The following is a 16,210-nucleotide window of genomic DNA, read 5'->3' as shown; positions in this document are numbered from 1 at the left end:
CTCATTCCTCCTCCTCCGCCGCTGACAGGGGCAAAGGCGGCAGGACGAGAGGCCCTTTCTCACCGCTGGTCCCTCCGCCACCAGAGGCAGCGGTGGAGGGACGAGCGGCCCAAAAGGGCTCCTTTCTCACCGCTTGTCCCTCTGCCTCTGACGCTTGCAAGAGCAGGCACAGGAGGAGCCGCAATTGGGAGAGGCACAGCGCAGGGCAGAGCCTCTCCCAACTGCGGCTCCTGCTCTTGCGAGAGGCGGCAGCAGGAGCAGCAGTAAGAAAGGGCTCCTTTCGGGCCGCTCGTCCCGCCACCTCACTTGAGTATAAGCCGACAGGGGCTTTTTCAGCATAAAAAATATGCTGACAGCTGGCTTATACTCAAGTACCGTATTTGTCGCTCTATAGGACGCACTTTTCCCCCTCCAAAAATGAAGGGGAAATGCGTGTGCGTCCTATGGAGCGAATGCAGGGAGGAGGCAGGCAGGAAAAGACCCCCAAAGCCGCACACAAGCTCCGTGCGGCTCTTGCGGGCTTTTCCTCAGGAGGGAGAAGGGACTGACGCGGTCGTGGTGGGGTTATTGCCATAGCCGCGCGCAGCCTCTCCCTGCCGGAGAGATTGCGCGTGGCTATGGCAGAAGCCAAGACAGCAAGTGGGATGCTTGCTGTCTTGGCTTCTTTGCTCTTTGGGGCTGGGGGGAGACTTCCCCCCACCAGCCCCAAAGAGCAGGTCGAAAGGAACCCGAAGCCTCTGGAGCGCAGCGGGAACTTCCACAGCGCTCCAGAGGCTTTGGGTTGTCTTCACTGAAGCCTGGAGAGCGAGAGGGGTCTGTGCACACCGACCCCTCTCGCTCTCCAGGCTTCCAAGGTACCGTATTTTTCGCTCCATAGGGCGCACCTAGTTTTCAGAGGGGGAAATCAAGGAAAGAAATATGACACCCCCCCCAAGCTCTGGGAATTCACCCTTCTCCCCCAAAAGCCCACAGGAGCCGCGCACTCTTTAGGGAGCGCATGGCTACTGCGGGCTTTTCGACCAGGAGGGAGAAGGGATTGACACGGCCAGTCAGTCCCTTCTCCCACCTTGGGGAAAAGCCTCAAAGAGGTCGGGGAGCAGCGCAAAGGCGGCGAACCCCCTTCCCACTGCCCCCCGAGCTTCCGGGACAGGCGTTGTAGCCCCCGGAGGGCAGCGGGGTGCCTTCGCCCCGCTGCCCTGCGGAGGCTTTGCGCAGCCATCCCAAGCTAGAACAGCGAGATGGAGCACTCCGCCTCCCTGTTCTGGCTTTGGGCTTAGCCGTGCAGCCTGCATTCGCTCTATAGGGCGCACACACATTTCCCCTTAATTTTTGGAGGGGAAAAAGTGCGTCCTATAGAGCGAAAAATACAGTAGCTGCCTGAACGCACCTTGTTCTAGAGGGGGAGAACAAGGGGGAAAACTTCTCCCCCTCTAAACAAGATGCATCCTGTGGTTGGGTGCGTCCTATAGAGCGAAAAATACAGTATATACAGTAACGAAGAATGTCCTGCTCCTAGGTTATTACAGTCATACCTTGGATCTCAAACACCTTCATACTCAGATTTTTTGGAACCTGGTCTTCCGATTGGCTGCCGGAGCTTCCTGCAGCCAATTGGAAGCCACACTTCAGTTTCCGAATGTTTTGGAAATCAAACGCTCTTCTGGAAGAGATTATGTTCGACTCCCAAGGTATGGCTGCATAATACCTCCCCACCCTGCCAATAGAACTCAACACACAAGTTTCCCCATCTGGGAATGACATCAAAGGCAGAACTGAGGGGGGCCACAATATCACCGACAATATATGAAGTGTTAGATCACCTTCCCTCTTGCTCCAAACAATTATTAATCCATGGAACTGATCAACTGCCTTTCTACCTTGGCCCTTCTCAGGGTGATGTATGGGGGCAGTAATCTTGCTCTGCCCCTTACAACACCCCTGGCCTGGTGTGCCAGGATGAAGGGTGTGTCCATGTGATGTCCAAGTGGAGATTCAAACTCAGTTCCCCCACACATAAACACCACGAAGGCCCCTGCTTAGGCAATTTGGAAGAGCCATTTCCTAAGCCAGAACCAGAGAGAGCAAGCAAGCAGAGCTTTTATCTCTGGAAAAGGCTAGGTACCGTATTTTTTGCTCTATAAGACTCACCTTTTCCCTCCTAAAAAGTAAGGGGAAATGTGTGTGCGTCTTATGGAGCGAATGCAGGCTGCGCAGCTATCCCAGAAGCCAGAACAGCAAGAGGGATTGCTGCTTTCACTGCGCAGCAATCCCTCTTGCTGTTCTGGCTTCTGAGATTCAGAATCTTTTTTTCTTGTTTTCCTCCTCCAAAAACTAGGTGCATCTTATAGAGCGAAAAATATGGTCCCTTTTTGGAAGTTCTTGCCCCCACCCTGCCACTTCCAGACACTCAGATTGCATCCCTACCTTGCCATCTGCTTAATTTGCGTTCCTCTGGCGCACATTCTTGTCCTTATAATTTGTGGCATTGCTCTTCCTGGAGGGGAAAGGAACGGAGAAGAAACAGGACATGTGAGACCCAGAGGAAATCTCCAAACTTGGTGATGGGCCACAAAAATGCACCAAGGCAGGAAAATCCAAGTGCCCCCTCCTACCCAACTTAATATAAGGCACCCAAATTCTTTCCTGCAGGAACCCTCCCCCAATAATACTAGAATTTGGGACTAGCTTAGTTGGACGATTCAGATAAGGGGAGCGCAAATGCTGAAGTCACATCAGGTGCCAAGCTTCTGGGGCATCACATCATCGGGCACCCCCAAAATTTGAGTCACCAAGGTCTGCCACAAAAGGAAGTCCTTCTTCATACAACATGGTTACATTTCCAGGATGGGCATGGAATCACCGCAGAAGTTCAGAGTTGGAAAGCATCATCTTGTCCCACCCCCTGGAATGCAGGAATATGCGGCTGTCCCATATGGGGATCAAAGCTGCAATCTTGGCACCATGCTCTAAGCCAGGGGTCAGCAAACTTTGTCCCTCAGACCTTGTGGAGGGCCGGACTATATTTTGAAGGGAAAAAATGAATGAATTCCTATGCCCCACAAATAACCCAGAGATGCATTTGAAATAAACGCACACATTCTACTCATGTAAAAACACGCTGATTCCCGGACTGTCCATGGGCCTGACTGAGAAGGCCATTGGGCCGGCTCCGGCTCCTAGTTTGCCTACCCATGCTCTAAGCAAGAGGTTCCCATGGAAAGTGCAGTGCTCACAGCCTCTTGGGAAACAAATACTGTATGTGGGCTGGTGGGTCTGACTCCTATTACACCTGACAGCAGCCCATGAAGGAATTGGCTCTTCTCTCCCCAAAATCTGCCCTACACTGGCCATCCCAACTATCAGCTTTCATGCCAAGCACACAGTTGATACTTCCAGCCTTGCTAGATGATTTTTGGAGAGATACAGCTCTTTGTATCTCTGTTTAGTACAGCTCCTCTCTCTCCCCCTGCTTTTTCCAACGCCTCTAGGCAGTTTAGAAATAAAAATGAAGAGAGAGAGAAGAACCAACCAATAGAACTGTGTGCTTTGCCAGAAACTATGCAGCTCCTCCAAGAGGCTGCAGGCTTGCTCAAATGGTTAAAGAGATTCAGTCTCTTTCAATACGATTTCCCACCAATGAGAGAGAGAAAAGGGTTTGGGCAGAAGGAAGGGGCATGTGTTTGTGCCTTGATACTCACAGTGGTGCAGACCCTCCATCGTCATCTTCAGGGAGATGGAAGCAAGACGGGGGGAAAGAGGAAAAAAACAAGATTAAAAAGCCAGTTTTGGATGATTGGCGTATGCATTCCCAACTCGCCACCCCTGCCTGCCTAAAGACACCTACAGTTTGAAATTTGCCATGCGCATTTTGCACCTGGCTATCGGCCACTTGCGACCAAGGGAAGATACCCGAGTACCAGGATGGCACCTGACATCTACCATATGGGGATCTGGGCATGTTTTCACACACTAATAAACAATCAGAATGGATTTCTGGAACCTAATGTCTTTTTTGTGCAGCCTGAGCAGTAGTAGTAGTACTAGTAGTAATTTATTTATACCTCACCCATCTGGCTTGGTTTCCCCATGCCACTCTGGGCAGCTCCCAACAGAATATTAAAAACACAATAAAAGATCTAACCTTAAAAACTTTCCTAAACAGGACTAGCTTCAGATAGTTGTTTCTTTCCTTGACATCTGATGGGAGGGCGTTCCATAGGGCGAGCGCCACTACCGAAAAGGTGCAGGCAGCATTAAGAAAAAGAGGTCAGACTAGGCCAATATATATGTGGACTGTTCCTGGATCAAGGGTCTTTTCTTCTAGGTTCTCAAAGCTCTTCACCTAGCTCAAGGTTGTCATCTGGACTAGCCAGACGTTTAACTGAGAATCAAAGCCTTTAGAGCCACCTTGCCCCAAAATGGCAACAAGGCATTTGGTTTTGCAACTGCAACCTTGGTGTAAGGAGCCCATTTAGTACATAGCTTATATATATATCTGAGTTTCTAACACTGCTTGCACACCAACGTTCACCAAGTTGGTGCCCTCCTGATGTTTTGAACTACAACTCCCACCCACCCTCTGGCAGCGGGGTGTACCCCACAACTCGACAGCCTGGCCTGTGTGCTTCTGCACATGTGATGAAGGGTTCCCTGAAACGCTCCACATGCTCACAAGAGTGACACAGGATTCCACTGCTGATCTGCCATCCCCACCCACCCTGCCCCTATCATCTCTGGGGGAGAGGGACTCAACACTGCAGTTCCCCTTTAACTAGCCTGTACCGTCAAAACCGTGGACTCCGAAATTCTGTGCATACGTGGGTATCTCCCTCCGTCCCCTTAGGACAAAAAACCCTCTCTCAAGTTCACCTCCATTTTACTGCTGATATAACAAGGGCTGGCCATTCTGAGCTTTGTAAGGTTTAGAGAGAAAGGGACACCTGGGAAAATCTAAAGTTCCCAGGCTCCCCAACTCTGCTGGTGTGGCAGACAGCCGACTCCACACCAGGGAAGCACATTCAAGCGAGCGAGCAAGCGAAGAGGCTGTTTGAAAGCTGAAGCACAACAAAAAGGGTCTCCACATTTCTGGACTGAACCACCACAAGAGCACAACGAAACAGTACTACGAGCTAGAGGAAAATGGCTGCCGGCGTCGTTGCGGGAGCACACACAGACCCTTTCAGGTGGACACCATGCGGCCACCTGCCACCATCTGATGGGCAGAGAAGCCCCCCATGCCTATCAGAGCCCAGACTTCTCCCTATTTCTCACAACAGGGGCAGGGACCCTGTCACCCTCCCAATATCACTAGACTCTCAAGTTAAGGGATGATCATGCAAGTTCAGAGTTGTGGAGTCCAGAAACATCTGAGAGGGACACAGCTTCTCCCACTGCTCCTGGTTTTAAATCCTGCCACACGTCTCTCTCTCTCTATCTCTCTCTCTCTCACACAGCAGGTAAGACCATCACCAACACATGGGGAAGAGGGTGATACTTGGAGCTAGCTCTTTCACTTACCACAAGCAGATAACATGCAGCCGAAGAAGAGGAAGGAAGAGTGGAAAGATAATGCCAGCTAGGACACACCACACCACAGAGATAAGGTTTTGGTTTTCTGAACACACAAACCTTCTTTACCCCACTGGGGGTTTGTACTGTCTTGCCCGCTCTATGACCAGACAGTTGGCCCTATGTCACCTTTTTGTTCTCAACAAAGCATTTTAGGAGCAAGAGATTCATTACATAAATCCATACTGTTTATAAAGTGTGGATGGCGAGCTTGTGGCTGCCCGGGTGCTGGCACTGCACTACAACTCCCATTGCCCTTTGCTACCGGCCATACTGGGACTGGTGAGAGATGGAGTCCAGTGGGCCTCCTCTGCGTGGCAGATCTTTCAAAGTAGAGCTTTCAGGAGCCGAAACCCCTGAAGATGGCGACTGCATATTAGTGGAGGGCGGGGGTAGATGCAAAACACAGAGATAAGTTTAGAAAAACAGCCAAGTGTGTTCTTAGCCCTACACTGCAGAAGAAGGGGGGGAGGATGGCATGCAGCTGAAAAGAGACTAGGGCCCCGCGGGACTTGACATCTTTCCGCAGGGCCTGCAAGACAGAGCTGTTCCACCAGGCCTTTGGTCAGGGCGCAGCCTGACTCCCTCCTTTGGCAATCTGCACAGAATTTTGCTTAATGGTAGTCATCAATTTGATTTTAATTAATTTTTATAATGAAATGTTTTTAGAATGTTGCATTATTTTATTGTTAGCAGCCCTGAGCCCGGCTTTGGCTGGGGAGGGCAGGATATAAATAAAATTTATTATTGTTATTGTTATTATTATTATTATTATTATTAAAAGGGCATAGCTGCATCGGAGAAAAAAGGCACAGCAGATCTGCAGAAACAAACACCCAATAATAGGATGCACAGAGCTGTTTTATAGGGACTACGGATACTTCTATAGCAGTGACAAAAAATAAAAATTAAAGGTTCCAGTCTGTTGTTTTGCACAGCTCTGGAGACCTCAGAGAGAGGGGAACTGGTGAAACCTCAAGTAGCAGAATTTCTGGTGGCTGTTAACGCTTCTTGTCCCCCATCCAGGACTCTTTTTCCTCCCTCACAGAACCACCCCTTCTCTAGGCAGCTCTTTCTGAACGGGGTGGGGAGAGTAAGACTGTGGCCCACTTTTCCAACCTGCACACTCACAACAAAGCCTGCCAATGCCTCCCCTACTGTTTTTGGACAGTAAGAGCAACAGCACTCACAGCCTGGACACTGGAATCGGAAGGGATGGTTTGGTAGGCCACAGGGAATCCGTTCCGCAAAAGGGGGACCGCTCCACGCCCATCTGCCATGCTGCTCAAGAAAAACTCTTATCTTTTTGGCATTTCCTTTCACACTGGTCAATCTGAAGGAAGGCTAACTCTGAAACAAGGGTGCATGAGTGAGGGTCAATGTGGAAAAGGGGCAAGAATGTTGGGCATGCCTTTAAGGGCTTATCCGGAGCGTGGGGAGCTTTCACGTTGCCAGACTATAGTGTTTTTAATTCAACCCAGGGACAGATGGTATAAGGCTTGGATTTTGGGGTTGTTGGTTTTTTCTTTTTTAAAAAAGGTCCTCTCTGGAAAAAGGCGGTGATCCTCCCTGGATCTTTCATTTGATAAAATCCTCCTAACCATTCAGGGGTAGAGCCAGACCATAACGTTAAAGGAGGTCCTTATGCCTGCCCTAACCCAGTTCTGAAGAGGAGCCATGTGTTTCCTGTCCCCCAAAGCAGGCTCACTGACCCCTCCCCAGGCAACTTACCGTCAGGGACCTGGTTGGGCTGCCTCCTCTTCTCGTAGATGAAGATGATAGTGACAAGCACCAGCACTTCAGCCACGATCCCCAGGAACGGCCACAGAGCTGCCAGGCGGCTGCGCACCCGTAGGCTAATCACGGCGTTCCCATCGCCCTTCTCGTTGGTGCCGTTGCACAAGTAGTCGCCTGGGTCCTTCTCGAGGTGCAGGGAGAGGATCCGCAGCTCTGTCTTGTTACCATCAGACTTGATGAAGAACCGGTCCTCGGAGCCGTTGACGATAGGCTGGGGGAGGAGGAGGAAAAGAAAAGGGTTCAAGTGTCGTCTGCTAGGGCAGCGCTTTGAATCAAGGGACCGGCAATACAAGTTTCTTCAAAATCCACAATCCAGGGTGAACTCAGTGTTGCACTGGGTCTCGTGGTGGCCATAAGCAACAAGGGGCTGCTAATAACCCAAAAGGAATGTTAGAAGGATGTTGGAATGAAGCTATGTGGTTTTCGCAGAAATGTTATAAAGGATTAAGTAAAAAAGGATTGGCAATTAGTGAAAGAGGAGAATGTAAAATTATAGTATATCAAGATAAATTTTTAGGATAAAAACAAAGATGGAAAGGATTTGCTGCAATATCTAACTGAACTAGAATACAAAAAAGGGAGGTGTGAGGAGGTCAAGGAAACAAGCAAATGAAAGATAAGTTATGGGAAGGTTTGATTTGTTTTTTAATTGTTTGTATTTTTCTGTATCTTTTTTGTTTTTTGTTTGTTTTGTTTTTACTTATTGTGATGTATTGTCTTGTTTTTTGCTTAATTTGGTGTTTTTTTCTTTTTTTTGTAACCTTTAAAACTTGAATAAATATTATTTAAAAAAACAACAAAAAACAAACAAACTACAGTGGTGCCCCGCAAGACGAATGCCCCGCAAGACGGAAAACCCGCTAGAAGAAAGGGTTTTCCGTTTTGGAGGTGCTTTGCAAAACGAATTTCCTATGGGCTTGCTTCGCAAGACGAAAATGTCTTGCGAGTTCCTGCGGGTTTGTTTTCCTTTCCCCCCCTTTTTCTAAGCTGCTAAGCCGCTTATCTGCTTATCCGCTAAGCTGATAAGCCACTTAAAAGCCGCTAATAGCGCTAATCCGCTAAGCCATCAATGGGCTTGCTTCGCAAGATGAAAAAACCGCTAGACGAAGAGACTCGCGGAACGGATTCTTTTGGTCTTGCGAGGCACCACTGTAATAACCCAAAAGTTATGGAAGTGGAAGAGTTACATATGTCGGCTAACAGGCCCCTTACACCGTAGTAAAAAGTCCTGACTGGGTCTGCCTCTAACAGATGTTTGCTGCAGCTGAAATGTCTAGCAATACCCAAGTCCAGAAAGGCAGATTTGCTGCCAGACTTCAACATTTTACCTTTGAAGATCAAGAGAGGACAGGTTTGCCAAAGTTCCCCTTCAAGGATTAAGTTCTACCTTCGCAACCACTTAAGCATGCGAAATGTGCATTGTTTGACTGCAGATTTTATCAAGGGGCTGGTTAGAGAATAAATACCTGATCCCCTTAAGCAGCGATTTCCCAAATCTTTAAGCATCTTTGAATACCTTCCTTGAGGGTTCTTAAATAAAGCTATTGTGGAACAGGCAGCATTATAATCGAAGGTTTTAGTGCCTCTTAGACCTGCTGTCATGGTTAGTTCCTTGTTCCCCTCTCTCTGATCATATGCCCTTTAAAAAAATTAAATACAGTATTTTCATCTCTGACATTTGGTTATTTAACAGAATTTTCTCAAGGGGTGCTAGCTGCAAATTCCTGTGCTTGGGGTGGTCTGGCTTTCAAATGTCGAAGGATCGTTTACTGGGTGCTTACAGCCTGCTGCCCAACTCCACAGAAGAGCTAGGTTATCCCATTCCATCCATGCCCATTAACAGATTTCCTAACCTCCTTCCTGTTGCCAGTACCTGACTTTTGCAATCAGGTATGTTTTTCGCTACATTTGGGAGGTTAAAGCTACCACTGGTCACTGGGACCTGGAGTTTGGCACATGCCAGCCCCCCAGAAAAACAAAATCAAAACAGCTGGCTGATTTGCAAGAAAGTAATTTTGTGTGATGATGATTGGGAGATCCCAAAGGACACATGGGCACATCATTCACTTAATTATGTTTATTTAATTACATTTATAGTCTGCTCTGCCCAAGTCCATATTTCTTTTCGCAAGTGCTTCTTCCACATTTATTTTATGCCTTGGTCAATTTGCCTAGCTATGGGGAAACCTAAGGATGGAAAGTTATCAATCTTTAAGGGCCAGTCTGTGTGGTGGCTGCCTACTAGTCCCTACTGTTTGGTCATTGCTTCCACTGGTCAATTTTATATCAGGTGGCTCAAACTGCCTATTGGACAATCATAATTTAGGGCTTGAGTTCTGCAGGTCTGTTTAAAAAGAGCAGGGTGGCATCTGCTAATAGAGCCACCTTGTACAGTGGTGCCTCGCAAGACGAAATTAATCCGTTCCGTGAGGCTCTTCGTATAGCGGTTTTTTCGTCTTGCGAAGCAAGCCCATTGACAGCTTAGCGGATTAGCGCTATTAGCGGTTTAGCGGCTTTCAGCGGATCAGCTGATAAGCGGCTTAGCGGCTTAGGAAAAGGGGGAAAAAAGGGAAAAAAACCCGCAGGAACTTGCAAGACATTTCATCTTGCGAAGCAAGCCCATAGGGAAATTCGTTTTGCGAAGCGCCTCCAAAATGCAAAACCTTTTCGTCTAGCGGGTTTTCCGTCTTGCGAGGCGTTCGTCTTGCGGGGCACCACTGTATTCTCGTTTGGCCACTGCAACACCCTTAATTTTAGTGGGTTGGTTAATGAAGCATGCTAGTGACTAGGTCAAAAAGCATGGCTGATATGGTGGCAGCTCCTGCCTCCCTCCTGGCTTCAGTTGTATTAGTTCTGAGTACAGGCCACAATTTATTGCTTGGGTACACTTGAGGAAATGGGGTGGGGAAGATGGTATATGCGTGGTGGGAGTCACAGAAAGCCCCACTGCACACGATCAAAGGCTTCCTCGGCTTCAAAAGAAACCTGTGCTGACAGAGGCTGCCTTGCATTTGCCGTCGTGTTAATTAGAAAGCGGGGGTGGTCTGCTCCCTGTCGCTGCACAGAACTATTTTGCAAAGGGAGGAAAACAGAAGCAGTGGAGCGTGGGGGAAATGTTTGCCTTGGCCAAGAGACTCACCTGGGACACATCGCCGACCACCCTGAACCAACTCCACTGGGTAACAGGAGGGTACGAGGAGCTCTTGCAGACCAGCATGCCTGTGTCCCCCTCGTTCCCATGCTCTGTCTTCTTGTAGGCATACACGTGTGGCTTCACTGCAAATAATAATAATAATAATAATAATAATAATAATAATAATAATATCTTTATTGTCATTGCCCCCTCTCAGGGACAACGAAAATTACTTGGCTGCTCCATCCACCCAGGTAGGGCACTCCACACAAAATCAAAACAACTATAAAAACACTAATTAAAACAATACAGTATAATACAGCAAGGAAGATTAGATGACTTTCAAAGTCCAGGTTTCCCATTCAGGGCCGAGATCGCTCTGGAGAAGAAGCTGTTCTTGAGATGGCTCGTTCTTGTCTTCATCGTCCTGTATCTCCGTCCCGACGGCAGGAGCTCGAAGAGACAGTGACCAGGATGCGATGGATCTTTTACTATGTCCAGTGCCTTCCTATGGCACCTTGTGGCATAAATCTGCTCTAAGGTGGAAAGTGGGCAGCCAACAATGCTCTCTGCTGCCTTAACAACTCTGCACAGCCCCATCCTGTCCTGGGTAGTACAGCTTCCGTACCACACACATAAGCCATAAGTGAGCACACTCTCAATGGCACAGTGATAGAAGGCAAGCAGCAGATGAAGAAAAGGGGCGCAAGCAAGATGAGGGACAGCTGGCAATGAGGTACCCGAGGAGAACAGGTGAGCAGCAAGGGCCAAGGATAGCTGGCTGCTTATGAAAGCGAGTTAAAAATTAGCATTAGCGATGAGGGAGGGGATTTTCAGCAACCTGTCCTTCTCTCTCCCTGCCCCCTGACAAGCTAACAAGCTATTGAGGTCACAAATGACGTGCACTGGTGAAAATGTAGGCAGATGGGCTAGTAAAACCGATGCAAGCTAACTTTCACAGGTGCATTTGTAAGACTGCAGGGGCATCTGAAACTGCCTCATCATACAGTGTGACTGCTGGTTCCTCTGATTCAGTGCTGCTTACATGGGCTGGCAGTGGCTTTGCCATGGACTCAGAAGGGGGGTGGTGGCTGGGTTCCCCAGGCCACATATAAAGGTAATGGTAAAGGTACCCCTGCCCGTACGGGCCAGTCTTGACAGACTCTGGGGTTGTGCGCCCATCTCACTTAAGAGGCCAGGGGCCAGCGCTGTCCGGAGACACTTCCGGGTCACGTGGCCAGCGTGACATCGCTGCTCTGGCCAGAGCCAGAGCCGCACACGGAAACGCCGTTTACCTTCCCGCTGGTAAGCGGTCCCTATTTATCTACTTGCACCCGGGGGTGCTTTCGAACTGCTAGGTTGGCAGGCGCTAGGACCGAACGACGGGAGCGCACCCCACCGCAGGGATTCGAACCGCCTACCTTTCGATCGGCAAGCCCTAGGCGCTGAGGCTTTTACCCACAGCGCCACCTGCGTCCCCTGGCCACATATAGTATAATAATAAAAATTTATTATTTATAACCCGCCCAACTGGCTGGGTTTCCCCAGCCACTCTAGGCGGCTTCCAACAAAGATTAAAAATACATTGAAACTCCAGTCATTAAATGGCATGGACTGAACCTGGGATCTTCTCTGTGCAAAGTAGGCAATTTACCATTTCCCCCACTTTTCTCCTTCCACCCACTCTTTCTTTCCATGTGTGCTTCCAGATAGCCCCATCAGCAGAGCATGACGCTCTTAATCTCAGGGTTGTGGGTTCGAGCCCCACGTCGGGTGAAAGATTCCTGGACCAGATGAGCCTTGTGGTCATTCCCAACTCTACAATTCCCAACAATTCACCGAGCGATGATCTTTAAGACTGCAATTCTCAGGGCAAGAACCGCCTTTACTCTCCTGGTATGTCCCACAGAGGAACTTACGGTCTTCAAACAAAAACATCCTGAAGGTCCCAGGCCACAGAGAGGTTAGGATGGCCTCAACTAGAGCCAGGGCTTTTTCGGCTGTGGCCCCAATTTGGTGGAATGCTCTGTCACAAGAGACTAGGGCCCTGCGGGACTTGATATCTTTCCGCAGGGCCTGCAAGACAGAGCTGTTCCACCAGGCCTTTGGCCAGGGCACAGCCTGACTCCCTCCCTTTGGCAATCCTCACAGAACTTTAGCCTAATGGTTGCCATCAATTTGACTTGAATTAATTTTATAATGAAATGATTTTAGAACGTTGTACTATTTTATTGTTGTCAGCTGCTCTGAGCCCGGCTTCGGTTGGGGAGGGCGGGATATAAATACAATTTATTATTATTATTACTACCACTGACCTTTCCAAGTTGCTCTGGGAACAAGCGGGGTAGATCAGCTTCAGGCAAAAAGGGATTGCGTCCAACAAGCTCATGCTCGGAGCAGACCCACTGAAATGAAAGGGCCCGAGGAAGCTGCCTTATAGTGAATCACCCCACCAGTCTACCTAGATCAGTAATGTCTACACTGATAGTGGTCCTCCAGGGTTTCAGGCAGATTCTCTCCCGGCCCTACTTGCAAATGCCCTTGGGAACTGAACACGGTACCTTTGGCATGCAAACCACTGAGCTAGTGTCCTTTCCCTAAGAGTAAAGGTAAAGGGACTCCTGACCATTAGGTCTAGTCGTGGCCGACTCTGGGGTTGCGGCGCTCATCTCGCTTTATCGGCCGAGGGAGCCGGCGTACAGCTTCCGGGTCATGTGGCCAGCAGGACTAAGCCGCTTCTGGCAAACCAGAGCAGCGCACGGAAACGCCATTTACCTTCCCGCCGGAGTGGTACCTATTTATCTACTTGCACTTGACATGCTTTCGAACTGCTAGGTTGGCAGGAGCAGGGACAGAGCAACGGGAGCTCACCCCGTCATTGCGGGGATTCGAACCGCCGACCTTCTGATTGGCAAGTCCTAGGCTCTGTGGTTTAACCCACAGCGCCACCCACGTCCCTTCCCTAAGAGTAGCCGTGCCCATTAATCCCAGTGGGTCTACTCTGAGCAGAGGGGATGTTGGACACAACCCTCGGGCACCTCCATCAGTGCCCAAAGGACAAGGGCAAGCAGATGTGCTTCTTGACATGGACAGAAAGTTGAGAGGACCAGGAGCAGGTCAACCACCAGCAAACATGCCCATGTAAGAGAAAAATCTTTTGGCCCACGTTTAGCAATGATACAACAGCAGCTGGAGAAGGCAGAAGCAGGATAAGTGTTTGGGTTCCCCCGCAGAGCTCACCTTTCACGTACACAGTAGCTTTGGAAAGGGGAACGGTTTCAAAGATGCAGTGGTACTCCCCTGAGGTGTCATGGTCCACTTTTGGGATTCTGGAACGAATGAAACAAAGCACGTCAGCAGCAAGACGAGCAGAGCACACCCCAGTTATCGCTACATGAGGACACAACCACCCTTAATTTTTCTGGGCCAAGACTAGGGTGGGATGTGGGGCTCGTCTGTGACCCTCAAGCTATCTTCTGCTGTTTATGGAGTTTGCTACCACAAGATGTGGTCATGGCAGTTAGCTGAGATGTCTAAAAAGAATAAATAAATGCCTACTAGCTGCTATTGGCTATAGCAGCTGAAAGGAACCTCCTGGTTTATTTAATTCATTTATGAATTACATTTATATACTGCCCTCTATCAAAAGATGACAGGGCTATTCACAACATAAAAGCACATATAAATAGTTAAAACAGAAACAGCAAAACAGTACCCCCCCCACCACATGTAAAAGACTGCATAATATCAATCAGCCAAAGGCCTGATTGAAGAGGAATGTTTTTGTCGTGGGTGGTTAAACCACAGAGCCTAGGACTTGCCGATCAGAAGGTCGGCATTTTGAATCCCCGCGATGGGGTGAGCTCCCGTTGCTCGGTCCCTGCTCCTGCCAACCTAGCAGTTCGAAAGCACGTCAAAGTGCAAGTAGATAAATAGGTACCGCTCTGGTGGGAAGGTAAACGGCATTTCCGTGCGCTGCTCTGGTTCGCCAGAAGCGGCTTAGTCATGTTAGCCCCATGACCCGGAAGCTGTACACTGGCTCCCTCGGCCAATAAAGTGAGATGTGTGCCGCTACCCCAGAGTCGGCCACAACTGGACCTAATGTTCAGGGGTCCCTTTACTTTTAAAGATATATAAGGTAGTGCCAGACAGAGGTTATGGGGCAGTTTACCTCGGAATGCCAAGCTGTCAGAAGCAGCAGAGGGCTATTGACTTCTTATGCCCCAATCGGGGGCTTCTCAAAGGCAGCCAGCAGCCCACAGTGGGAGAACAGGATGGTGAATTAGGACAGGGGCTGTTTTGCCCAATCCAGCAGGGCTCCTTTTGGGGTGGTTAAAAGGATCTTGCATCTTCAGAGGCAGTCTACCCATGAGTACCAGATGCTGGGGCCAGTCAACAGGTGAGGGAAACAGGTGAGTGCCCTACTTCTGATCTCCCAAAGACATCTGGTTGGACACCACAAGGAAGAGGAGGCTGAAGTTTTCTTCTGTGAGCAACAGACGCAGCTGAAGGAGAACTGTGTGTGGGAAACTCCACCCTCAGATGCGGGCGGGCAGTGGCTGGCAGAGGAAGCCTGGCAAAGGGTACTCTCCGTGGCTGCCCCTAACCTGTTCAACCCCCTCTCTGCAGCGCTGCACCTGGAACCTTCATTATATAACTTCTGGAGAATGCTGAAGTTGCATCTCTTCACTTTGGCTTTTGTCACCTGGACCCACTTTAATTTTGCAATTTTAAGTTGTTTTAAACTGTTTTTAATTAATGTAGTGTTTTGATGTTGCAACCAGCCTGTGACCATATAGTGGAGGGCAGGCAATAGACGACAACAACAACGGTGGTGTTTGCCCTGCATTTTTTTATTTTTTATTTTGGTATGGGCAAGTCACAACTGTAGATTTATATCCCACCTTTTTCTCGGGGTGGTGTACATGGCTTCTTTCCCCCCATCTCATTTAATTCTCACAACTAAGGTAGGTAGGCAGTGAGAGGCAGTGAGACTTGCCACCAAGGTCAGCCAGTGAGCTTTATGGATGGGGTGTGTGATTCGAACTCTCATCTCCCAGGTCTTAAGTCTGACACTCTAAACACTATAACACAATGCAAAACCATTTAGCAGCAGGCTGTAGGTGGCAAACAGCAATCCTGTCATCTTGCCCAAGTGAAAACCCTACGTCTGTGATCACCTCTCCAAGTGAAAAGGCAGGTCAAAGGGGGGGGGGGCAGGCCTAATATATTTACTCCTGAGTAATCTCCCAGAAGAGGCTACAAGAGGAACTGAGTGCAATCAGGGCAGGAGGCAAATTCCATTCGGAATCCCCCACCCACCCATACTGAGATTCCCACACACAAATCAGGAGCTTTAAAAAAATCAGTGACACAGGAAGGGGAAATCACTTAGTGGGGTAGGAAGAAAATATTTTTCCACCTTGAGCCCAGAGAGGCAGTGGCATCCCAGTTAGGAAGCTTGTTCAGACCGGATTTCATGGATTAGCCAGACCTCCCAAACACAAACACACACACACCATATCAATTATTTTGGGGAGGGAGGGTTGCTGTGCTGTACAAAAGGGAGGCAGAACATTCCGGGGGTGGGTGGGGGAGAGATGACGACAACACAGGGGGAAGGCTCCCATTTTGTTAGATCTCTAGCAGGTCAGGAGCTCTTTCCTCTTCCCCCTGATTTCAACACATGCAGACAGAGAGCCCAGTCAGAGA

General features: G+C 49.1%; 2 protein-coding genes across 2 annotated transcripts in view; both read right to left on the bottom strand.

The window, feature by feature from the left end:
• MADCAM1 (mucosal vascular addressin cell adhesion molecule 1) overlaps nucleotides 1-16,210 on the bottom strand; it is a 179,274-nt gene that overhangs the window by 85,435 nt on the left and 77,629 nt on the right. The window lies entirely within an intron of this gene.
• The window catches only part of BSG (basigin (Ok blood group)), a 41,949-nt gene that overhangs the window by 1,639 nt on the left and 24,100 nt on the right, over nucleotides 1-16,210 (bottom strand). Inside the window, exons 4-8 of the mRNA XM_079961089.1 lie at nucleotides 13,739-13,827; nucleotides 10,505-10,641; nucleotides 7,300-7,576; nucleotides 3,699-3,723; nucleotides 2,425-2,494 (exon numbers count right to left, since the gene is read on the bottom strand). Coding sequence (XP_079817215.1) covers nucleotides 2,437-2,494; nucleotides 3,699-3,723; nucleotides 7,300-7,576; nucleotides 10,505-10,641; nucleotides 13,739-13,827 — 586 coding nt within the window. The 3' untranslated portion in view covers nucleotides 2,425-2,436. The remainder of the gene's footprint in view (nucleotides 1-2,424; nucleotides 2,495-3,698; nucleotides 3,724-7,299; nucleotides 7,577-10,504; nucleotides 10,642-13,738; nucleotides 13,828-16,210) is intronic.

The sequence above is a fragment of the Podarcis cretensis genome, assembly GCF_951804945.1.
Source record: "Podarcis cretensis genome assembly, chromosome: 18".
NCBI lineage: Eukaryota > Metazoa > Chordata > Lepidosauria > Squamata > Lacertidae > Podarcis > Podarcis cretensis.
Note: the sequence above shows the minus strand (reverse complement) of the source record. Positions and strands in the feature narration are given on the sequence as shown.